The sequence below is a fragment of the Theropithecus gelada genome, chromosome 4, assembly GCF_003255815.1.
Source record: "Theropithecus gelada isolate Dixy chromosome 4, Tgel_1.0, whole genome shotgun sequence".
In the NCBI taxonomy this organism is placed as follows: Eukaryota; Metazoa; Chordata; class Mammalia; order Primates; family Cercopithecidae; genus Theropithecus; species Theropithecus gelada.
Window position 1 is genome coordinate 88,273,661 of NC_037671.1, and position 25,428 is coordinate 88,299,088.

The 25,428-nt window shown below is 43.6% G+C and overlaps 1 protein-coding gene across 1 annotated transcript in view; it reads right to left on the minus strand.

The window, feature by feature from the left end:
- The window catches only part of RRAGD (Ras related GTP binding D), a 45,673-nt gene that overhangs the window by 14,480 nt on the left and 5,765 nt on the right, over positions 1-25,428 (minus strand). The window contains exons 2-4 of the mRNA XM_025384126.1: positions 9,743-10,038; positions 2,163-2,362; positions 1,239-1,353 (exon numbers count right to left, since the gene is read on the minus strand). Of these exons, the coding sequence (XP_025239911.1) occupies positions 1,239-1,353; positions 2,163-2,362; positions 9,743-10,038 (611 nt within the window). The remainder of the gene's footprint in view (positions 1-1,238; positions 1,354-2,162; positions 2,363-9,742; positions 10,039-25,428) is intronic.

Below are 25,428 nucleotides of genomic sequence, written 5' to 3' on the forward strand. Positions count from 1 at the left end.
AATAAAAAGTAGAGGCTGGGCGCGGTGGCTCACGCCTGTAATCCCAGCACTTTTGGAGGCCGAGGCAGGCAGATCACCTGAGGTCAGGAGTTTGAAACCAGCCTGACCAACAGGGAGAAACCTGTTTCTCCTAAAAATACAAAATTAGCCAGGCATGGTGGTGCATGCCTGTAATCCTAGCTACTTGGGAGGCTGAGGCAAGAGTATTACTTGAACCCGGGAGGCGGAGGTTGCAGTGAGCCAAGATGGCGCCCCTGCACTCCAGCCTGGGCGACAAGAGCGAAACTCTATCCCAAAAAAAAGAAAAGAAATAAAAGAGTTTGAATTATCACAAATTATTTATTTTAGGTAATCAAATTGGGCAATATTTCCTAACAGAGATGTATACCTGCAGTTAGGAAAAGGCCAAGTAAAAATACTTTTACTGACTGTAAATTTCAAAATAAGCTTAGAAACACTAAACAAACACACTCAAAATTGTGTAGTGATAGAGTAAACGTGAGTACAACCAACAGGTCTGCCTCCATTCAACTCAGCAGAGCCTACCTGGAGCTGGTAGTGTGTAGGGTTCATTCAGCACATCATTCACAGCGTGTTAAACTTATAAAAAGCTATTCAACCGTCTGCGTCTTACCAATAAAACCAAGCTTTACATACCCTACCTCTGGTGGGGCTCTATTAATATTGAATGATTGCCTATAACTTGAATAAGCACTCCAGTTATACCATTGAAGTGCAGGAATGCATTTGAGTACATTTTATTTTTATTTTTTTATTTTTTTATTTTTAGAGACAAGTTCTCGCTCTGATGCCCAGGCTGGAGTGCAGTGGCATCATCATGGCTCACTTCAGCCTCAAACACCTGGGCTCAAGTACTCCTTCCACCACAGCCTTCCAAGTAGCTGGGACTACAGGCATGTGCTATCACACCTGGCTAGTTTTTACTTTTTTTTTTTTTTTTTTGTAGAGACAGGATCTCACTATGTTACTTAGGCTGGTCCTAAACTCCTGGCCTCAAGCCATCGTACCGCCTCAACCTCCCAAAGTGGGGCGTGAGCCACCAAGCTGGGCCGGGAGTTAAATTTTAAAGGACCTAATACAACACGTAGGAGTAATCTTTAACACTCAAATGACCTTGAAATGCTATAGGAGCAGTTGGAAATAAGATCTTTTTCACTCTTGCAATGCTATTTTCAAATTCTACAAGTGACTCAAACAGGAGCATATTATTTACTTACTGAGATAAAGATGTTCAGCAAATTCTCCAGAGTTGGGAGTTGTGGAATCAGTTTCTGAACCACTTTGCTAAAAGCTTCAAATATTGAATGATCATATATGCTTGTCAGATAAAAGCTGAAAGAGGAAACGGTATTTCATCATGTTTTCCCTTTGAATGAGGAACAGGCTGCTTAGGCTATGTCAATACACCGGTCATCTGCCTTCTGTATCTATAGTCCTAACACATAAAGTCCAGCCCTCCTCAGAGTTTACAGTGACCTCGGCAAAAAGCAAGCCATTCCTCCCCACCTCCCAAAAAGCCCGAGCTGTGCCTATTCTCATCTGCCGACTGGCAAGCTTAAAACCGCAGCAATCTGTGTCCATCCCAGCTTCCTGATATTCTGCAGGACAATCCATGCCAGATCATCTTTACACAAGCCTCTTAGGTTGTCCCATTAGTAACTTCTATTCTTGATATTGAAGCAAATTTTTTTTCCATTTCCCAATTTACAAAATGAATGATGCATGTACTACCTCACAAAAAATGACAGAGACATTGTTTTCCTTTGTGAAGATTCCTATTTGGATTGTTTTCAGACTACTCCTTTACTTATAATTACAGATAATATCTTTATCGAGAACTGTAAACTTTAGCATCAACTAACTACTAGAATTATATTCATGGGTTTTCTATAATGTGTTTTTCATGTGAGGGGAGAACCTTAGCTTTGACCATTTGTTAAAAAACAAAAAAACACTGCTTTCACTAAAGATTAGCATTAGCACATGCAAAGCTCGTTTTCCCCAATCCTACCCGTCTACAGCGTGAAACAGGGTAAAGAAGGTAAATTACTGCCCATGCCAAGCCAATCATGGTGACTCCGAACCGCAAACTGGCTTTCTTTCATCCTTTATTGGGATCCTTAAGGGGTTTCTGTTCTCACCTGAGGTGAATTTTTTCTAATCCAGCATCTGCAAGGTCATCGTTTGCCCGCTGGTGAATATCTCTTTGGGTTTCAATTTTGTGGTCATCTGACAGACCATCCACTTTATGAATAAACACCTCGAAGTTGATGTCGGTATTCACTTTGTAGGCCCTGGTCACCGTGAGGTGGAGCCTGGCCAGGGCTTCCATGTAATCGTCCTAGGACCAAAGGCAACGCCTGTGAGAGAAGGCCACTTTGCTTCCTGACCCTCCCCCACACTGTTCACCTGGAAACTATGTGGCTGCGAACCCCTGAAATATGTTGCAACGGTTCCCCTCAACAAGCTGGCTTCTTAGAATTACAGTGTGAAAACTTAAGTTCTGTTAACAAAAAGAGGAAAAAGAAATGCTTAAAAAAATGCAGCTGATTTAGGCAGTTATGACTGAGGTTGATGACAGTCATAAAGATCAGAGTTGGCAGGGTACGGTGGTTCACGCTCCCAGAACTTTGGGAGGCCCAGGCGGCCAGATCATGAGGTCAGGAGATCAAGACCATCCTGGCTAACACGGTGAAACCCCTTCTCTACTAAAAAAAACAAAAAAATTAGCCGGGCGTGGTGGCGGGTGCCTGTAGTACCAGTTACTCGGGAGGCTGAGGCAGGAGAATCGCTTGAACCCGGGAGGCAGAGATTGCAGTGTGCCGAGATCACACCACTGCACTCCAGCCTGGATGACAGACTGAGACTCGGTCTCAAAAAAAAAAAAAAAAAAAAAAAAAAAAAATTCAGAGTTGTGGTTTCAGGAAGAGAAACGGACCCAACTCCACATAAGACCTTCCCCAGAATACTGTTCATCCTAACTTTTCCAGTCTCTTGTGAACTGTGATGAACAATTAGAGATAGAGGCATGATACAGGCCACTGGGCAGATGGGGAAGGAGGTGGGGAGCAATTTTAAGAACCACTGGTTCAGTGCAGAAGTCAGCAGACCACAGTCTGCAGGCCCTGTGCCTGTTTCTTAAAAGTAAGTTGTATTGGAACGTGCTCAACTGCTTTCATATTATCTAAGGCTGCTTTTGTGCTACAGTGGCAGAGTTAAGTTTCCTCTAGAGAAACTCCTCAGAGACAGTACAGTCTACAAAGCGTAAGATGTTTGCCATGGTCTAGAGTAATTGCCCCAAACAATACTAACTTTTTTCTTCTTCCCATGCCTATAAAATGAACACCTGTGTATTCATCTCTGTTTAAGAAATGAAACATTTACACCAAAGCCCTCTGTGTTTCTCCTCATCCTCCCAACCCATGCTATCCCCCTACCCCCTCATCCTCTAGAGACAACCACTATCCCAAGTTTAGTATTTATTCTCACTCATGTATACATTAATACAGACATATATATCCCCAAACACACAGAATTCATTTACATTGTTTAAAAATGGAAAGAAATATTAAGTTGTGTGTATATTATAGTTTGCCTTTTTCATTCAACACTGTCAGTGAGATTCACCCACATTGAATGTTATGTAGTACATAACTACAGTACATTAGTTCCTTTTAATGGCTCTATAAAACTTCCTTTTATGGATGATCTATAATTTATCATATATTTGCCTGCTGATGGACATTGTAAATATTTCCATGTATATGTGATTACAATGATATGTGTACAGTCTCATGTACATGTAGCTTACTCTGAAGGGTGACTTGTCGGGTCATAGGTAGGAGTGCCTTGACCGTACCTGGAAGTGTGTAAACAGCATCTGATGCTTCAGACCCTCACCAACAATTGGTGGTGTCAGATCTCTTATTTATCGCCAATTTGAAGGGTGCGAACAGGTCTTGTTTTCATAGCAAAAAAAAAAAAAAAAAAAAAAAAAGGAAAGAGATCTGTAGGACAGAATCTAAATGCCTTCCCCCACCGCACCTCACCCCCTGCACTTACGGCGTTCCAATACAACTTACTTTTAAGAAAGTAAGAAAACAGAAAGCCAATATAATTAGGGGTGTTTTCTGGCATTTTTCTATGCTTCAAACATCAATAAAAATGTATCCCTAGTCTCTAAGTAAATCAAATATTAATTATACAAATAGGAAACTATGAAGAGGGAAAAACGCAAATGGAGTCCTTCCCATCCGTCACACTCTACAGAGTTGTTTAGAATAAAAGACAAAAGCCAGGAGCAGTGGCTTGCGCCTGTAATCCCACCTACTGGAGAGGACTGCTTGAGTTCAAGACCAGCCTGGACAACACAGTGAGACCCCTAGCTCTATTAAAAAAAAAAAAAAAGTGTATGTATGTATGTGTGTGTGTATATATATATGTGTGTGTGTGTATATGTGTGTGTGTGTGTATATATGTGTATATATATATATTTAACTAGGCTTGGTGGTGCGCACCTGTAGTCCCAGCTACTCGGAGGCTGAGGCAGGAGAATTCCTTGAGCCCAGGAATTTGAGTTTACAATGAGCTATGATCCTATGATCATGCCACTGCATTCCATCCTAGGTAACAGAGTGACAGCCCGTCTGTAAAAATTAAATAAAATGAGGCCGGGCATGGTGGCTCACGCCTGTAATCCCAGCAGTTTGGGAGGCCGAGGCAGGCAGATCACAAGGTCAGGAGTTCCAGACCAGCCTGACCAACATGGTAAAACCCCGTCTCTACTAAAAAAAATACTAAAATTAGCCGGGCGTGGTGGCGCATGCCTATAATCCCAGCTACTCAGGAGACTGAGGCAGGATAATTGCTTAAACCTGGGAGGCAGAGGTTGCCGTCAGCCAAGATCGAGCCACTGCACTCCCTCCTGGGCAACAGAGCAAGACTCTGTCTCAAAAAAAAAAAAAAAAAAAAAATTAAATAAAATGAAAAGCAAATGTCGGATGCTGGGTCACCAGATTAAGCATTAAAAACTAAAGGTATTACTGTATGGTTCCACATAGATGAAATTCTAGAAAAAGCAAACTAAAGTGACAGCACTTCAGTGGTTGCCTGGGGCTCAGCGTTTCAGGGCACCACCTGAGAAAGGGCACAAGGGAAGCTTTGGGGTGGTGGAAATATTCTATATCTTGAAGGAGAGGTGGTTACATGGTGTACACATTTGTCAAACCTGTGGAACTGTACGCTTAAAATGAGTGCATTTTATTGCATGTAAATTACACCTCAAGAAAAGTGTTACTGCTGTCTTTAACTGAGGACGGGAGTTAAGGGAACATGTCTGTGAGCAAAACTACCCAATGTCAAGAGAGCATCACATCTCCAAAGATTGGAAATTGCTACTCTAACCTCCCTGCCAAGCATATAAAATGGTCTCATTACCAACTAACTGATAAAGAAGCATGTAGCTACAAGGACTAAAAAGAAGAAAACACTTGGTTGGTTAGAACAGAGGGATTGCAGGTGATTTTTCCCATTGTTTATTACTTTCTATGACAAATAAACATTGATGTGAAATACACTGCACAGTTTCTACTCTGAAATTAGATCTGGGGATTATGGGCAGGTCACAAACACCAGCACAGGTCAAGAAGAAACTCTCTTTTGGATCCACAGGCACATGTGCGAGGGCTTCAGGAGATATGGTGCATTCTGCAGGCTGGGGAGCAGGGCTGGGGTGTCACCACAGATCACGGGAACCACTCTTGCTTTCATTCTTTTTTATTTCATGACATTCTCTGAGGACACATTTTCTCCTTGGGGATATATTTATCTGGCAATCCTGTGACTGTAAGGAATTCATGAACAAAAAAATAAAAATATGAGGTGTGAGACCAAAATAGCACTGCTTAGAAATAAAGGAAAGGGGCTGGGTGTGGTGGCTCATGCCTGTAATCCCAGCACTTTGGGAGGCTGGGCAGGTGGATCATAAGGTGAAGAGAATGAGACCATCCTGGCCAACACTGTGAAACCCTGTCTCTACTAAAAATATAAAACTTAGCTGGGTATGGTGGCTACTCAGGAGGCTGAGGCAGGAGAATCACTTGAACCTAGTTAGCGGAGGTTGCAGTGAGCCGAGATCGTGCCACTGCACTCCAGCCTGGCGACAGAGTGAGACTTCATCCAAAAAAAAAAGAAAGAAAGAAAGAAAGAAAGGAAAGGACACTCAAGTGCTGTGGAGACACTTCCCTAAAGTTTTGATTTTCCTGTCAGTGCTTCTAATCACATCCAATAAAAGTTCCTGCAAACATGATTTTTACACACTGCTTCCAACAGAAAAGTATACTAGGTTTTGAAACTGCTTATTTGATTATTCCTTATTTTAAATAAATTACAGCATTCAACAATACTTTTCCTACTCTTTATTTTTATGTGTGTTTTTTTTTCTCTTTCTGAGACAGGGTCTTGCTCTGTCACCCAGGCTGGAGTGCTGTGGCACAATCATAGCTCACTGCAGCCTCAAACTTCTGGGCCTAAGTGGTTCTCCCACCTTGGCCTCCCAAAGTGTTCGGATTATAGACATGAGCCACTGTGCCCAGCCTCCTCTTTTTAAAAAGTATAACTTTAGGCCAGGCGCAGTGGCTCACACCTGTAATCCCAACACTTTGGGAAGCTGAGGTGGGTGGATCACAAGGTCAGGAGATTGAGACCATTCTGGCTAACACGGTGAATCCTCATCTCTACTAAAAATCAAAAAATTGGCCACGCATGGTGGCAGGTGCCTGTAGTCCCAGCTAATCTGGAGGCTGAGGCAGGAAAATGGCAAGAACCCGGGAGGCAGAGCTTGCAGTGAGCTGAGATTACGCCACTGCACTCCAGCCTGGGCAACAGAGCAAGACTCCGTCTCAAAAAAAAAAAAAAAAGTATAACCTTAAAAAATGAACTTCTCAAACATTCCTATATCTTTCTCTGCCCCACAAAAAACACCCAAGAGAAGAGCCAAGCATAGTAGCATGCATCTGTAGTCCCAGCTACCTGGGAGGTGAAATAGGAGGATCACTGGAGCCCAGGAGTTTGAGGCTGTAGTGGGTTATAATCACACTTGTGAATAACCACTGTGCTCCAGCCTGGGCAACATAGTGAGACCTCGTCTGCGGAAGAAAAAAAAAAAAAACAAAAACTAAAGAAACACAATTAAAATAAAAAACACATTTACCAACCTAAATTGAAGGTCTGCCTTCAATTTAAAAATAGATGTACCTATTTTACCCATATTATAACCATATTAGAAACACCTAAAAGAGATGACACTGTACATTTAAATTCCCATAAATGCAAATTGCTATGTAAGCACAACATGGTAGTTAAGCAAGTACTTACTAACCCATTGTCTTGTAATGATGAGTCATCTGGTTGGAAATCTACTCACCCATGGGTAGGCCTACTACAGCTACCCAGTTCAACAACTACAGAAACAGCTGCTGCATGACTTAGGGAGAAAAATGGAGCTTAGAAGAGAGAGATAAGCATGACATTCCTAGAGCCTCCCCTTCCCTACAGCAGCATGCACACACCCCATCCACTCCCCTCGAGCTCCAAGCTCCCTAATTTATGGTGCTGGCAGACCTGAGACAGTAAGGCAGGGGATACTGCCAAGACCACAGATGGGCCAGAAAACAGGTCGGTACAAGTGGGACAGTCAGAAAAGCAGCTGCTGACAGCAGGCCCTGGATGTGGTGCAGGTAACACACGTGTTTCTGGGTAGACCCATGGGAAGAGAGGAAACTGCTGATCAAAGATCAGGCATTGGATTTGAAGTCTCCCTCCGCCACACCCCTACCAAAAAGGAAAGAAAGAACCCCTCTAACCATTGGCCATGCTCCCACAACCATACACGTACACAAATGCAGCCACTTGGAACTGAGAGGCTTAGTTGAAAATTTTGTTATTACTATTAAACAGGCACCTAGTTGCTGAATGAACTTACGATCCTCTCAGGCATGGGGAGTCTATTCAGAGGATGGTTCTCGAGCATGGGCTCAAAATAGTATTATCAGGAATAATCTTTGTAACACTTCAGCCCTAACAGCTCTGGTGCTCCTAGAAGGGCCGGGTGTGCCTAGTGGGGCAATGCACACCCGCAGCTGGCCAACCTGTCTCACTGTGGGTCCACAGTTCCAGGGAAAGGGTACAACCTGAACCTCAGAGTTGGTTCAGTGCATGCAGAGAAAGGCTGATGCCATTTATTTCCCCCCAGCTGCAAAAGGGAGCCCTTGGGGAGCCTTCAGGCTAGGCCACGGGTCATGGGCATTTTCTAAGAGCCCAGACATGGATAGTTTGGAAAGTACCAATGCCCCATCCTGCTGCACATCCCCTTCCTAAAATGTATCTGCCTGACACGCACCTGTGGTCCTACTGTCTCCCTTTGCCTCCCCTTTACACCAACTCCAGCAGAAAAGCCCCAGGATATAAAAAACCCAGGGTGCCAAGGAGCCAATGAGGAATACTGGAAAAGAACCTGCTACAGGGATGACTCGCGACTGGGAATGGGGCTCTTCAAAGCATAGGGAACGGGTTCCCAATTCTTTGCTTCCAAAAAAGTGAAAGGAGAACCTACTCCGGAAGCCTGTTGATAAACTACTAAAAGTAATTTTTCACAATAGAAAACTGGGTGATTTAGGTGATATAACTTGGAAGGAATCTGAATAGCTAGACGAATGCTAGAATAAAACTCACCTCATATCCACCTACTTACTTACGTGAACAAAGTTTCTCAGTGCTTATAACTATATAAACAAAAAACAAAAATAGAACTGATGCCAAATATTGTCTTATTCAACCATGGATACATGAAGTGGAAAAAATATCAAACATCCATCTTCTTAAGAGGGATATTTATCTCAAATTTTACTTTTTATATTTAATAATCATCTATAAAATACATAATATAATTATATTGTCTTAAGCAATAATTATAATAATTTATTTCAGGGTCGGGCTCAGTGGCTCACGGCTGTAATCCCAGCACTTTGGGAGGCCGAGGCGGGTGGATCATGAGGCCAGGAGTTCAAGACCAGCCTGGACAACACAGTGAAACCCCGTCTCTACTAAAAATACAAAAATTAGCTGGGTGTGGTGGCACGCACCTGTAATCCCAGCTACTCGGGAGGCTGAGTCACGAGAATTGCTTGAACCCAGGAGGCAGAGGTTGCAGTGAGCTGAGATATCACACCACTGCACTCCAGCCTGGTGACAGAGTGAGACTCTATCTCAAAATAATAATAATAATAATAATAATAATAATAATAATAATTTGTTTCAGAAGAAAAATGTTCACCCCTAGAACTTTATCTTCATAGGAAATAATAAGCAGTTGAAAATGTAAATTGATATACATGTTTTTGTTGCAGAGAACCTGTGATCTTTTGTAGATGTTGACCAAGGGTACCAGAGTGGGGATGACATATTTGGCCTGAATGGGCCCCTCCATCAGTGAGGTTTCCTAGGTCTATGATTTGCTGAAGTGTCAATTGTTACCTAATGCTCAATGGGTTGATTGTTGGTCACGGATGGAGCGTTTTATCTTTGAAAAAGTCTGAGAGCCCTGACCAAAAAACACTCGTTTGGTAGAAAGGTCTATTCCAGAGTTTAAAAACCAAACCAAAAACATGGCATGGGGTGGAGGGGACCGGCCAGGCCATCATACCCCTGAGACTCTGAGCTTTACCTGTGAGTCAATGACAAATATCAGTGCTCCTGTTCCCCGGAAGATCATCTCATAGTCAAACGTAGGGTCAAAAAAGTCAATCTGTCCTGGGAAGTCCCAAATCTGAAAATTGACAAAGGAGCTGTTGGAAACATCTTCCCGGCATATCTTGTTAGTGCTCTCCAAGAACAGTGTTTCGTTGGGAGACATTTTGTGAAAGACAACTTTCTGAATAGATGACTTGCCGCTTCTCCTCAGGCCCATGAGCAGGATTCTCGGCTTCACCTCAGTGCTGAAGGGGTCGCTGAAGTCCAGAACTGGAGAAACCACAAAATGAGAATGAAGGTGAGACGCTTTCACAGCGGTTAATTAGAGGAGTTTCACTTCCACCTCAAATGTGATTTATGATTCACAGATGATGCCACTCTTCCAAAGAGAGTGCTAACGGCATCCCTCCACTTAAACCCCAAGTCTTGCTGACTTCAGAGCCTGAACACTTAACCACTGGTCTATACTTCCCACCAGGCAAAAGGGACAGCTTTTGCTAAGTGCAAAACACTCAACAATGCAGTCTCGCCACTTCTCACACCGTCCCAGGGGCCAGACACCAACATAATGCCACATCACAAGCAGGGACTCAGCAGCGCGAAGAGAGATTTATTTCCCGGAGCAGACTGTCTGTGGAAAGAATCCAGGTCTGAGCATTCAGGAGCCATACTGTTCTCTGAGAAGTCATCACTAAAGAGATGCTTGGTGACGTGAGTTATGCCTCTCTCAGTCACCCTCCTCTGGCTAGTACTCTCCCAAGCCACGGAGGCCTGGAAAGTGGGCCTTAGACTAGATGTCGCAGGTGTGGACTGTGTTACACAGCCGATGCAAAGTCTGTGAGAGGCAGACATCTCTCAGGCCCACCCTGGTTCGGGGGCCCCCATCCAGTAAGGTAGCTACTAGCCTAATACAGCTATTTAAATTAAAATTGATTAAAATTAGCAATTCAAATTCTCCTCCTATGAGGTTTCTAGAGAAGCCAAGTTCATAGACACAGAATGTTTTCAGGGCTGGGGGAAAAGAGGAATGGGGAGTTCTATGTTTAATGGGTATGTAGCTTCAGGTGGGGGAATATAAGAACATTCTGGAGATAGATGGTGGTGAGGGGTGCGTAACATTCACATTGTTATGTGCCCCTCACCACCAAAAATGGTTAAAACTGTAAATGTTATGATGTGATATATATTTTATCACAATAAAAATTTGGGGTTTCCTCAGTTTCATCATGGCTAGTACTCAACAGCCATATCCAGCAAGTGGCTAACATACGGGACAGCACAGACACAGAACAGCAGTCCCCAGCCTTTTTGGCACCTGGGACCAGTTTCATGGAAAACAATTTTTCCAGGGACCAGTGGGGGTGGCGGGGTGGTTTCAGGATGATTCAAGCAGGTTACATTTATTATGTACTTTATTTCTATTATTATTGCATTGTCCTATATAATGAAATAACTCTCAAGTCACCATAATGTAGAATCAATGGGAGCCCCGAACTTGTTTTCCTGCAACTAGACAGTCCCATGTGGGGGTGATGGGAGACGACGACAGATCATCAGGCATTGGATTCTCACAAGGAGCATGCAACCTAGATCCCTCACATGTGCAGTTCACAACAGGGTTTGCACTCCTATGAGAATCTAATGCCACTGCCGATCCCTTGAGCCCAGGAGGTCGAGTCTTGAGCCAAGGAGGTTGAGGCAGTAAATGGAGGAGGTTGGGCATGAGAAGGAAGTCAGTGCCCCCAGTGCTAGTGATGCCCAGAAGGACAAGGAAGTATCCCCACTACCGCCCTAAAAGTCCTCTCACCTCCCCTACCTCTCACTACAATGTGTGGAATAGAGCACTATCAGAGGTGGACACAGTACCATCTTCCCTCCAACATTTCCTTGAACATCAAACATTCGAGTAATGCCAAGATCATGGAAGACAATATAGACTCAACAAATGGAAGAATGTACACCTGAAGAAGCAGAGTTAATGACGGAATCAGAGCAAACTGTCAAGCTAAGTATACTTCAAATACTCAGAGATATGAGAAAATATGGCATTCATGAAACAAGAACAGACAGTTTCAGAGGAAGAGCAGTTATCAGACAGTTTCAGAGGAAGTGCAGTCATGAAAAAGGGGTATATAGATCTTGGCAATAAAAATGTATGCATTAAAAAGCAGAATAAACACAGATGAAGACGGAAATAGTGGACTGGCTAGTCAAAGTCTCTCAAGATGCAGTACAAAAGATTAGAGCCCTGGAAAGTATGAAATCAAAGTTAAAGTGGCATCAGGAATAAGATTCAGAAGAACCATTATTCTACCAAAGAAGTTCCAAAAGGAGAGAATGCAGAATATGAGGAGTAAGCAACATTTGACTAAATAATAGATAATCCTTTCCTATATTAACAAAAGATAAAACTCAAAATGAACAAACTCACAAAATAAAATGGAGAAACTTAAACAAAAACAAGCCCACACTTAAAAAAAAAATCATAGTGTAACTTCAAAATATCAAGGATATCTATAGGAACAAAAAGAGAAGTGAAAAAAAATTAAAAAGCAAAGATAATAATAAAATCCTTAGAAGGGGGAAACAATTACCTATGAAAGAACTAGAAAGACATCAGATGCTTATCAACAACACAGATATGAGAAGACAACAGAATAGATCTTAAAAAGACAAAAGGAAAAAAAATCTGTGAACTCATTAATATACCAATCATATCATTTTTCAAATGTGACAGTGAAATAAAGACATTTTCAGATATTCAGGGACTCAGAAAGTTTATTGCCCACTTAATCCCTTTGAAAGAATTACTCAAGGATGTAACTCCTGAAAGAAAAATACACCCAAAATGCCATACAATATAATCAGCAATGGAAAACAATGAATGGTAAAAGAGAGGTAAGTCAAAGAATGTTATGGTTGCTGCTAGAATAGCATAGTTAAGTATTTTTTTTTTAATTTAAGGATAACCATTTCAAATATAAATATGTACCAAAATGCATTTTGAAACAATCCAGAAGGATACACAGCAAATGGCAAAGTGTAGGTAGAAGGAGAATTTAGGGGGATCATGAAAGGGAATTTGGTTTTAATTTTAAAAATGAAATATATTCACATATACAATTAAAATTGGTTTTGAAAAGGAAAGAAACACAATTTTTAATGTCTAGGGAGTCATGAGGGACACTGAAATGGGAAGGCGGCCAGGCCTGGTGGTGCACACTTGTAATCCCAGCACTTTGGGAGGCTGAGGTGGGAGGATCGCTTGAGCCCAAGAGTTTGAGACCAGCCTGGTCAACACAAAGAGACCCTGTCTCTACAAAAAATTTAAAAATTAGCCGGACATGGTGGTGGGCATCTGTAGTCACAGCTACTCGGAAGGCTGAGGTGGGAGGATCCCTTGAGCTCAAGAGATTGAGGCTGCAGTGAGCCATGATTGTGCCACTGCACTCCAGCCTGGGCAACAGTTAAGACCCTGTTTCCAAAAGAAAGAAAGAAACAATAATTTGTTGGACATGGTGACACATGCCTGTGGTCCCAGCTACTTGGGAGGCTGAGGCAGAAGGATTGCTTCAGCCCAGGGGTTTGAGATCAGCCTGTGTAATAGTAAGACCCCCAACTCTAAAAAACAGAAAGAAGGGAAAAGAAATAACAACTTAAATCTATAGAACTATAATCTGTCAATGAAAATAAGTAAATAAAACAAAATTTACAAAGTAAAAAGAGACAACAACTGACACACTGTTTTATGTTTTAATTTGCAAAGCTTGGACCTTTAAGTTTAATTCCAAAGAGGCACAAGTTCACTGAAAACCTTTCATATTCCCTTTCACTTTATTTGCCAAACACAAATGTTTCAAAACATAAAATACTCCTTAAATTGTGATCTCAACTCCACATTTTCTCTTTCAGCTGTGCTCTTAGAGTTTGTTTTATGCTTACAATAAATATGTGGGTTAATGGGCCCAAAGTAGTTGCTTGGTAAATGTTGGTTAGACAAAAAGATATGTAAAACATGGTTCCCATCTTAGAGAAACTTAGAAATTCAGTCCAAACTATGAGTGTTGGTGTAAAGACAGACAAATAGATCACTGGAACAGACAGGGAAATAAACCCCCACACACACAGACAACTGATTTTTCACCAATAGGTAAAGCCACTTCCATGAAGAAAGGACAGTCATTTTCACAAAACGACTGATGGACCAACTGTACATCCATATGCCAAAAAAAAAAAAAAAAAAATTTCAACTCACATCAACTCAAAATTGGTTGGCCTAACTGTCTAAGACCTAAAACTATGAAACTTCTGGGATAAAATATTTATGACTTTCCATTAGGGAAAATTTTCTTAGATATGACACCCTCCCCCAAAAATTGGTAAACTGGATTTTATTAAAATAAAACTTCAATACCCATGAAAACTAAAAAAATAAAATAAAAAGAAAGAAAAGCACAACAAATCCAAAAATGAAGAATCTGTTGGGACTTAAAAGAGAGCAGCAATTCTCAAAAAGTAATAATCAAGTAAAAGAAAAACATCAAATGACATTGTTAAGTAATAAAGACAAGACAGAGGAGAAGAAAGTATCTGCAAATCATGTATCTGGGAAGGGACTTGTATGCAGAATATATGAAGAACTCTCAAAACTCATTAATAAGAAAACAAATGACCCAATTTTATTTTATTTATTTATTTATTTACTGAGACAGTCTTACTCTGTTGCCCAGGCTGGAGTGCAGTGGCTCAATCAGAGCTCACTGCAACCTCCACCTCTCAGGCTCAAGCGATCCTCCTGCCTCAGCCTCCAGAGGAGCTGGGACTACAGGCACGCCCCATCACACTGAGCTAATTTTTTGTAGAGACGGGGTTTCGCCATGTCGCCCAGACTGGTCTTGAACTCCTGGGCTCGAGCAACCCATCCACCTCAGCCTCCCAAAGTGCTGGGATTACAGGCGTGAGCCGCTGCACCCAACCAATGACCTAATTTTTTTTTGTTGTTTGTTGTTTGTTTTTTTGAGACAGAGTCTCGCTCTGTCACCTAGGCTGGAGTGCAGTGGCACGATCTTGGCTCACTGCAACCTCCACCTCCGGATTCAAGTGATTCTCCTGCCTCAGCCTCCCAAGTAGCTGGGATTACAGGCACGCACCACCATGCCCGGCTAATTTTGTATTTTCAGTAGAGACGGGGTTTCACCATGTTGGCCAGGTTGGTCTCGAACTCCTGACTTCAAGTGATCCACCCACCTTGGCCTCCCAACGTGCTGGGATTATAGGCATGACCCACCACACCCGGCTGACCCAATTTTAAAAGTGAAACAAGCAAAAGATTTGAAGAGACAACTTGCCCAAGAAGATTTATGGAAGGTAAAAAAGCACAGGAAAAGATACTCAATACATCATTAATCACTATAAAATGTAAATCAAAACTATAATGAGATACTATTACATACCCACTAACATGGCTAAAATTAGGAAGACACAGAGTAACAAGTGTTGGCAAGGATGTGGAGGTACCAGAACTCTCATGCACTGCTGGTAGAAACGTAAAATGATACTGTTTTGGAAAGCAGTTTGGTGGTTTCTTAAGAAGTTGAACACACACCTATCTTATTATCCCTTCCATTCCACTGCTGAGTTTTTACCTAAGGGAAATGAAAGTTTTTGTCCATATAAAACATGTACACAAAGATTCATAATAACTTTATCTGTAATAGTCAAAAACTGGAAACAACCCAAATGTCCATCAGCAGGTGACTAGATACACAAATTGTGGTGCATCTCAGCAATAAAAAAAATAAACTATTGATACACATAACCTGGATGAATCTCTAATTATGCCAAATGAAAGAAACCATTACTCCTCTTTCATAAATTTCTTTTTAAAAATGTAAACTAATCTAATCCACAGTGGCAAATAGCATATCAGTGGTTACCTAAGAAATGGAAGAGGCAGGGCCGGGCACAGTGGCTTATACCTGTAATTCGAGCACTGTGGGAGGTCAAGGTGGGTGGATCACCTGAGGTCAGGAGTTCAAGACTAGCCTGGCCCACATGGCGAAACCCTGTCTCTACTAAATATATAAAAATTAGCTTGGCATGGTGGTGGGTGCCTGTAATCACAGCTACTTGGGGGGCTGAGGCAGGAGAATCACTTGAACCCGGGAGGCGGAAGTTGCAGTGAGCTGAGATTGGTGACAAGAGCAAAACTCCATCTCAAAAATTAAAAAAGAAAAAAAGAAATGGAAGAGGCAGTAGGCAGTAAGGAAAGGTCAGAGAGAGGAAGAGGTATGGGAAAATGTTTGGAAGTGATGGATGTGTTCTTTATCTTCATTGTGCTGATGGTTTCACAGGTGCATACATATGTGAAAACGTATCAAATATGTGTTATTTTATGTCAATTAATTGTTGTAATTGACAGTTACAGTTGTTATTTAAAAAATGTAACCTCAGAGATAAGAACAGAAACCTTAACAGTTATAGTTGCTCTGCTATCACCTCCCAAACAGCAAGTGTTTAATCAATGCAAAGTAGAGGGAAATACTTGTGGGCCAAGGGAGAGACCCACTGGATCACACAGATTACGAATGCAGATTTAAAGTACTGCAGAATTTGGATGGGGTTGAGAGAAAGAGCGGGCAGGAGGTCCTCCAGAAGAGGGAAGTCCAAATGTGAGCAAAGGCACAATGCCTTGCATGGAACAGGAAAATATGCATGCAATGAGAACTCATGGCTATCATGTATGAAGGTGCCTACAATGTGCCAGCCACTACTTTAGGCATTCTACATGCTTCATCCCATTCATGCTCCTTCAAGAACAGATACTATTATCTCCATTTCACAGGTGAAGAAATTCTGGTTTTGGTGGAGTGTTCACCGAGAGCTCTCACCACCAGAGCCTTCACCACCAATCAGAGCCTTTACCACCAATCAGTTCTCTATTTGTCACATTAAATACTAAACTCTACTTTAATTTGCATATCTTATGACTTAAAGTTTACAGGCTTAGAAAGGTCAAGTAACATTCAAACTGAGGACTGGCCCACTCACGGTCTATGCATTCTCTTTCTGCTGTGCAACACTGCACCCAATTAATGCAAGCAAAACTCCTCGTTAAATTATGTGCAAGTGCAAAAATATTCAAGTGTTTATAAATGCCTTTCTTCCCAATTTATACAGCTAGATATGGGCGTAGATTTTAATGTTTCTCCAGCACGGTCTGTAAGTCTCTATGTGGTATGATCATCCACGCTGATGACCTGTAGAAGTTGAATCTCCTCCTCCTGGGAGGGTGGCGAAGTGACAGACACCACTGTGAAGCGGGGAAGGAGTATGCATGCATGTTTACATACACAGAAACGCTGGGGAACTAAATACACATACGGCTGCAACAACACATACAGCTGGAAGTATTTCCTTTTCCCTGCCTGCCAAATTCAAGCACGGGCCACCAACCATTAAACAGCTGAGAAAGGGTGGCCTGGATCAGCAAGAACACCATCAACTTTGCAGGGACTCCCTGGTTCCGAACAGATGCATTTTATTACATTCAGCTAGGGTGTATGGAAATACGCTGTGTAGGCTGGGTACAATGGCTCACGCCTATAATCCCAGCACTTTGAGAGGCCAAGGAGGGCAAATTTCTTGAACCCAGGAGTTCGAGAGCAGCCTAGGCAACATGGCAAAACCCTCTATCTACTAAAAATATATATATATTTTTTAATTAGCAGGTTGTAGTGGCTCGTGCCTATAGTCCAGTTACTCAGGAGGCTGAGGTGGGAGGATCACCTGAGCCCAGAAGTCAAGGCTGCAGTAAGCTGTGATAATGCCATTGCACTCTGTACCACCATGCCCAGCTTTTTTTTTTTCTTTTTGTAGAGACAAAGTCTCCCTATGTTGCCCAGGCAGGTCTGGAAGTCCTAGGCTCAAGTGATCCTCCCACTTCAGCCTCCCAAAGTGCTGGGATTACAGGCATGAGCCACTGTTCCCGGTCTGGGCTGGACATTTCTACAAACTTCACTGGCCCAGTGAGGGAGCATAAGTCTGTTCTACCCCTGAGGAATCTCGGGGAAGGAACCTGCCTAAGATCATATGACTGGTCATCTGAGTGCTCACCCAGAACCTTCACCACCATCTTTCTGTCTGTAACATTTAATACTAAACTGTAGTCTAATTTGCCTGTCTCATGAATTAAAATTTACAGGGGACCTTCTCCTTGAGGTGTTCTACAAAATGGCTTCATTCCAGCTGCTCTTCAAATATTTTATATCTGTGATTTCCAAACCTTAAGTCAGAACACATTAATCTTCATAAAATCAATTTGTGGGGATTAAACAGCAACAGCATTAAACAACGACAAAGACATTAAAAAAGAAAAAATCTAGAAAATATTGGAGCACATAGTATAGCATAAGAGTAAAAATAGGCCGGGCGCGGTGGCTCAAGCCTGTAATCCCAGCACTTTGGGAGGCCGAGACGGGTGGATCACGAGGTCAGGAGATCGAGACCATCCTGGCTAACACGGTGAAACCCCGTCTCTACTAAAAAAAAAAATACAAAAAATTAGCCGGGCGCAGAGGTGGGCGCCTGTAGTCCCAGCTACTCGGGAGGCTGAGGCAGGAGAATGGCGTGAACCCAGGAGGCGGAGCTTGCAGTGAGCTGAGGTCCGGCCACTGCACTCCAGCCCGGGGGACAGAGCGAGACTCCGTCTCAAAAAAAAAAAAAAAAAAAAAAAAAAAAAAAAAGAGTAAAAATACGGCTTAGTGAAACTTTCTTGGGTTTATTTACATGTATGTGGGTACTCGTTCAGAGTATAAATGTTTTTTACTGTGGGCCAGGGTAAAAAATGTTGTAGGCCACAACTTTACATCAGGAAAGGTTTCTTACATGTCAGAAATGGACTGCTGACAAAAATCTTCCCTCTAATCTCCTCCCACCCTCTCCTCAAGTATCTTCTCATAGAGCCCGGGTAGCTTAGCCCCAGTAAAGCGTTAATCTGAGGATCCAGGGTTCAACTACAGGCACTTAAAAAAAAAAAAAAATTCCCTACAGTACAGCTCTGAGTTCCCCAAAGGGTCTCACTCTACAATAGGCGTGGTAGAGGCAGAGAGCTTATGCCAGTAAGGGAGGCACCTCAGCCTCTCAGCCTCCTGCAGAAGGCTGGGCTTTCTCCACCGACACCTCCCTAAGCATTAAGCTCCGTCTCAGGCTTCTAGGCAGGCAAAAGAGAATGAAAGATGACAGCCCCACTGAAAGGAGCAATCAGGGGACAAGTCTTTAAAAATCTGCTATGGGAGGGCTCCCCTTCAACCTACCCAGGAAGTTGCTGTAGTGAGATGAAATGTACAAGAGGGCAGTTTGTTCTCATTTCAGGAAGGTTCCCTGAACACTGGCCAAGCGTGAGGCAGGGCTGCAGATACAAAGAAAAACGATTCAGGCCGGGCACGGTGGCTCAAACCTGTAATCCCAGCACTTTGGGAGGCCGAGACGGGCGGATCACGAGGTCAGGAGATCGAGACCATCCTGGTTAACACGGTGAAACCCCGTCTCTACTAAAAAATACAAAAAACTAGCCGGCCGGGGTGGCGGACGCCTGTAGTCCCAGCTACTCGGGAGGCGGAGGCAGGAGAATGGCCTGAACCCGGGAGGCGGAGCTTGCAGTGAGCTGAGATCCGGCCACTGCACTCCAGCCTGGGTGACAGTGCGAGACTCCGTCTCAAAAAAAAAAAAAAAAAAAGAAAAACGATTCATCTCCCAGCAATCAGAGGGGAATACAGACATGAGAAACTGGCAATTACCATGCACAGCCAGCTAGGTGTTCTAGGCACTGAGAGAGGCTCCCTGGAGGAGTAGTATCTGAGTCTTAAAGAAGAGGAGGCATGGACCAGATGAATGAGGGAAAGGTTGTTCCAGGAAGAGATTTGCAAGTTCAGGAAACTGGAGGTTAGGGAATGCAGTCTGAAGGCAAGATGAGGCAACACTGTCCAGGGGCTTCCCCGCAGCATTTTTTTTTTTTTTTTTTTTTTGAGACAGAGTCTTGCTCTATTGCCCAGGCTAGAGTGCTGTGGCATGATCTCAGCTCACTGCAACCTCTGCCTCCTGGGTTCAAGCGATTCTCCTGCCTCAGTCTTCCGAGTAGCTAGGATTACAGGCGCCTGACACCACACTCAGCTAATTTTTATATTTTTAGTAGACAGGGTTTCACCATGTTAACCAGGCTGGTCTCGAACTCCTGACCTCGGGTAATCCATCTGCCCCAGCCTCCCAAAGTGCTGGGATAACAGGTGTGAACCACCTTGCCCGGCCCCCCACAGCATTTAGAATAAAATCCAAATGCCTTCTTCTCCCCCTCACCCATGCCTGGTTCATCTTCTCCACTTGTTCCCTCTCCTCCAGCAACACTGGCCTTCCAGAAGGTTCCTCACCTCAGGGTCTCACCTTGCTCTTCCCCCCACCTAAAAGAGTTCCTTCTCCAGTTCAGCCCAGCTGCAATGTCACCCCCACTGCTAAATCAGGCACTATCACTTCCTGGGCCATAACCCTGTGCCTTTTTAATAGTCCTTATTACTATTAATAGTCCATCTTTAGTACGTTTGTCTTCCTGTTTGTTTACTTGTTTTTTGTTTGTCTCTCTCACATATGCACAGGCAAAATACAAGGTAGCACATGGCATGAGTTCAATACATATCTTTGAAGAAATTGGTTGATGGAGAGGTGACTGGCTAGCTCAGGAGTGTGATGCTGGGATGTTTGGATTTTACCCTAAAGCATTGAGGAAATCCTCAGAATTTTTTAGGGGGGAGTGGGGGGACAGAGTCTTGCTCTGTCGCCCAGGCTAGAGTGCAGTGGCGTAATCTCAGCTCACTGCAACCTCCACCTCCCAGGTTCAAGCAATTCTCCTGCCTCAGCCTCTCGAGTAGCTGGGATTACAGGCACACACCAGCACGCCTGGCTAATTTTTGTATTTTTAGTGGAGATGAGGTTTCACCATGTTGGCCAGGGTGGTCTTGAACTCCTGACCTCATGATCCGCCAGCCTCCGCCTCCCAAAGTGCTGGGATTACAGGTGTGAGCCACCAAGCCCGGCCTGGAAATCACTAAGGATTTTAAGGGGAGATTAATGTGATTTACATTTCATTAAGTTCACTCCAGAAACACTCCCTTGCGGGAGCCAGGATGGAATTAGGAGGTTGTTCTAGAACATGAATGACAAAGAACTAAGGCACAGGCTGTGGAAACAGGCAGAAGAAATGGACTTGTGAGCTCAAATCCGTGTCACATTAGGCATGGGGGACAAAAGAGACAGAAGCCCTGGGTTCCTGACCTGGCAGCCCATTCACCAAGAAGGTTAGGGGGACGGAGCTGAAAAAGTATTTGAACTTGTTGAGTCTGAGGGGCTTGCTGGTCTGCAGCTTACGTTGGGAAAGGACCCAGGGCCTCAGAAGGGAGGTAAGAATGTGACAGGCTTGAAGCAGGGAATGGAGGCTGCTGAGCTAGCCTATGCCTGATGGTCCTTTTCCCCCGACCTCGTTGGGTGAAAGTGAGGGCATTATTTGAGGAGTTTTAGCCTTGGCCACAGCTCAAAAATTAACCCACTCCAACCTCTCATCAACCAGCGGTTGCCATTTACTGACTGCCTACATAGCACACAGTGTCATGTCTCAAGGTGGTAACACTCATCCTTTACAAATGTCAATGACGCCTCCCATGCAGGTACTCATCGATGGCCATGATGTTTCAGTCAAGCAGGCTGAGTAAGCTCTAGAGATCTGATATACAACAGGGTACCTACAATAGCATATTGTATGCTTAAAAACTTAAGGCAGATCTCATGTTAGGTGCTTTTACCATAATGACATTTTAAAAAACTGTGAAGACATAAAGTACCAATTCAAAGGTACTTAGGGAACATCCAGGCATTGAGAACCTTTATGTCTGTGGAATATTATAAGGCAACAAAGTGGTCTTTACCTGGGGATATATATATTATATATATAGCTCTGTGTGTGTGTGTGTGTGTGTGTGTATGGCCATGGATGATAACAGACTTCCTGATTGGTTTTCTTTTTCTTTTTCTTTTTTTCTTTTTTTGCGAGAGAGGGTCTCACTCTGTCACTCAGGCTACAATTCAGTGAGTGGCTCAATCACAGCTCACTGCAGCCTGAAACTCCTGAGCTCAAGTGATCCTCCTGCCTCAGCCTCCCAAGTAGCAAGGACACACCACCTCCACCACACCTGGCTAATTTTTTAATTTTTTAATTTTTTTCGGGGGGGGCGGTAGTTAGAAGCAGGGTCTCGCCATGTTGCCCAGGTTGGTCTTGAACACCTGGGCTCAAGCAATCCTCCCACCTTGGCATCCCAAAGTGTCGGGATTACAGGCATCAGCCACTGCGCCAGACAACTTCTTGATTTAAATCTTTATTATCTATATTCAGAAAACATCAATGTGGCCTTTTGCCATTTTTCCCATATGGGTTATTACACACATACTTGAAGAATAAAAAACAGTTGCCATTTGAAGGGGTATTAGGTATTGGTAAGCAACTTCTGCCTTTCTATAAAATTTTAATATTATATTCCAAAGGGGGCTGTATTCCTATTAGTCTAACATTTGGGCCCAATAGCCTGTGTAACACAAAGTACAGAAAAATATGAACACATGATTTTGCAGTTTGGAACTTAACAAAATTAAAATTGTTGTTAAAACAAACTGAGGCCGCAGTGCTTACCCACAGCAAACACTCAATAGATGTTTGTTGAGATGATTACGTGAAAGTGACTGAGCAGAATTTGAGGCTAAATTAACTGAAGCTTTAAAAAGAAACTTCATGTCTGACTTTGGCCCAGATCAGCACTTGGAACTGGGTATCAAGAGGATCAGCTTTATGCCTAGGTGAAGGTTTATTTACTGTGGTCAGGGACACCAAACAGACCTCATATCTCCTACACTCGGTGCTATCAATACCCAGATTGCCCAAAGATCCCAGCCTTCAAACTGGACTGCTGTAGACCCCAGGAAATTCAATCACCCAAGGAACAGCACTATGGGGAGGGGTCATCAAATTGGGCCATATCAATCTTTAATACCTGAAGGCTAATCACTTAATCCGGAATTATCCAGTAACCAGCAGAGCCCTGTCAAAAACCAACAGGCCTTAGTAAATAGAAAAAGAAGGGAGAAAAAGATGGATTAGTGCTTTGAGTACAACAGGGCTGCCTGGGGACCCCACCTGACTGATCTGAGGGTGAGGAATGCTTACAACAAAGAAGAAACCAGAAATCAGGAAAATGGGAATTGAAAGCCAGTGTTCACCTCCTTACACAGCTCTTAAGGTTGGCCCTGCCATCCTAAGCTCAAGGGTCTCTCCAGGAAGAATGAGAGATCATATGAAACGCACTTCACAAATTCTAGTGCATTATACAATTGAGAACTATTATAATTAAGGAGAGTTCTCTGAGAGGTAACATCTTTGAACAGGCTCAAAACAGGAAAATAAACTTTTTTTTTTTTTTTTTTTTTTGAGACTGAGTCTGGCTCTGTCGCCCAGGCTGGAGTGCAGTAGCCGGATCTCAGCTCACTGCAAGCTCCGCCTCCCGGGTTCCCGCCATTCTCCTGCCTCAGCCTCCGGAGTAGCTGGGACTACAGGCGCCCGCCACCTCGCTCGGCTAGTTTTTTGTCTTTTTTCTATCAACTTTTTTTGAGACGGAGTCTTGCTCTGCCGCCCAGGCTGGAGTACAGTGGCCGGATCTCAGCTCACTGCAAGCTCCGCCTCCCGGGTTCACGCCATTCTCCTGCCTCAGCCTCCCGAGTAGCTGGGACTACAGGCGCCTGCCACCTCGCCCGGCTAGTTTTTTGTATTTTTAGTAGAGACGGGGTTTCACCGTGTTAGCCAGGATGGTCTCGATCTCCTCACCTCGTGATCCGCCCATCTCGGCCTCCCAAAGTGCTGGGATTACAGGCTTGAGCCACCGCGCCCGGCCCAGTTTTTTGTATTTTTTAGTAGAGACGGGGTTTCACCGTGTTAGCCAGGATAGTCTCGATCTCCTGACCTTGTGATCCGCCCGTCTCAGCCTCCCAAAGTGCTGGGATTACAGGCTTGAGCCACCGCGCCCGGCGAAAATAAACTATTTAATGCAAGAATTAAGATAACATAGTGGCGAAGTGATGGCAAGTGGAATGGCTGAAAAAGCACGGTATTAGTGTCAGACTAGGGTTCAAGTCCCAGCTCTCCATCTACTAGCTATGTGACCCCATACATGTCCCCTTGCCCATGAGCCTTCATTTCCTCCTCTATCAGCATACACATGGACACGCACACAGGCACACAAGGACACATACACAGGCACAGAAACACACACACTCACTCCCCTTCCTTTTTTCCCACTCCAAGCCTAGGCAACAAGAGGGTCTTCAGTGGAATGTGACTATAGTAAGAGGCTCATTCAACCTTAAGGGAAAATTAGAATTTCTTCGCTATTAGTATTCTGTGGGATCAACAAAGGCTTAAGCCTCTATGTGCTTACGGTTTTAGGAAGAGGCCTCTGGTGTGTTTCTATTTGCAACTTTCTCTGTGGCTCCTTTAAATTTCTGGAGCTTATGTTGATCAATGGAACTACTTACACATTCAAGACCCAGGAGTTCAATAACAAATTCTAACCCAAGTGAGAATGAATCATATGAATAATAATACTACTACTAACAAGAGCTATGCAAAAATCATGAAGATTCACCGTCCATTTGATTAACTACTTAGCAGGGAAAATTAAATGCAAACAGAACACATATTTTTCAAAGGCATAAAGATTTTTGAAGGTGATTCTTTTATTTATGCATGAAAACTAAATCTTTATGAAATCCTCTCAAATCACACTGGCAGATAACTTAAAAACATGATAAATACCACATATGAATATTTCCTTAACATATGTATTCAGTAGCAGTCCTAATGATAAGGGGAGTGCTGGGAAGGGAAGGGTGTGGTCCCTTTAAATGATTTGGAAGGGAGAAGGGAAGTGCCAGGTAGAGAGGAGGGCGTGGTCCCTGGCTAGGGCTGCACCCCCACAGGCCTAGGTGAGGTCAGGCATTTCCAGCCCAAATGTTGCAAGACCACCCTGGCCTGCCACATCCCTGTCCTGTGCCTATAAAAACCCAAGAGCCTAGCAAGGCAGACACAGAAGCAGCTGGACATCGAGAGGAGCACATCAGCGGAGGAACACACAAGCGGCTGGAAATCAAGAGGGGCGGATGGGTGGAAGAAGATTCAAGCCACTAGACGTCGAGAGGACGTTGGAAGCACACCAGGTTGGCCAGAGTAGTCAGAAAACAGGTGCCTGACTCCAGGGGAAAACCATCTCTCTTCTAGCTCCCCCCATATGCTGAGAGCTACTTCTACTAAATAAAGTCTTGCACTCATTCTCCAAGCCCAGGTGTGATCCGATTCTTCCGGTACTCCACGGCAAAAACCCAGGATACAGAAAGCACTCTGTCCTTGTGACAAGGTAGAGGGTCTGACTGAGCTGGTTAACACAAGCCCATAGACAGCAAAACTAAAAGAGCACCCTGTAACACATGCCCACTGGGGCTTCAGGAGCTGTAAACATCCACCCCTAGACACTGCCGTGGGGTTGGAACCCCATAGCCTGCCCATCTGTGTGCTCCCCT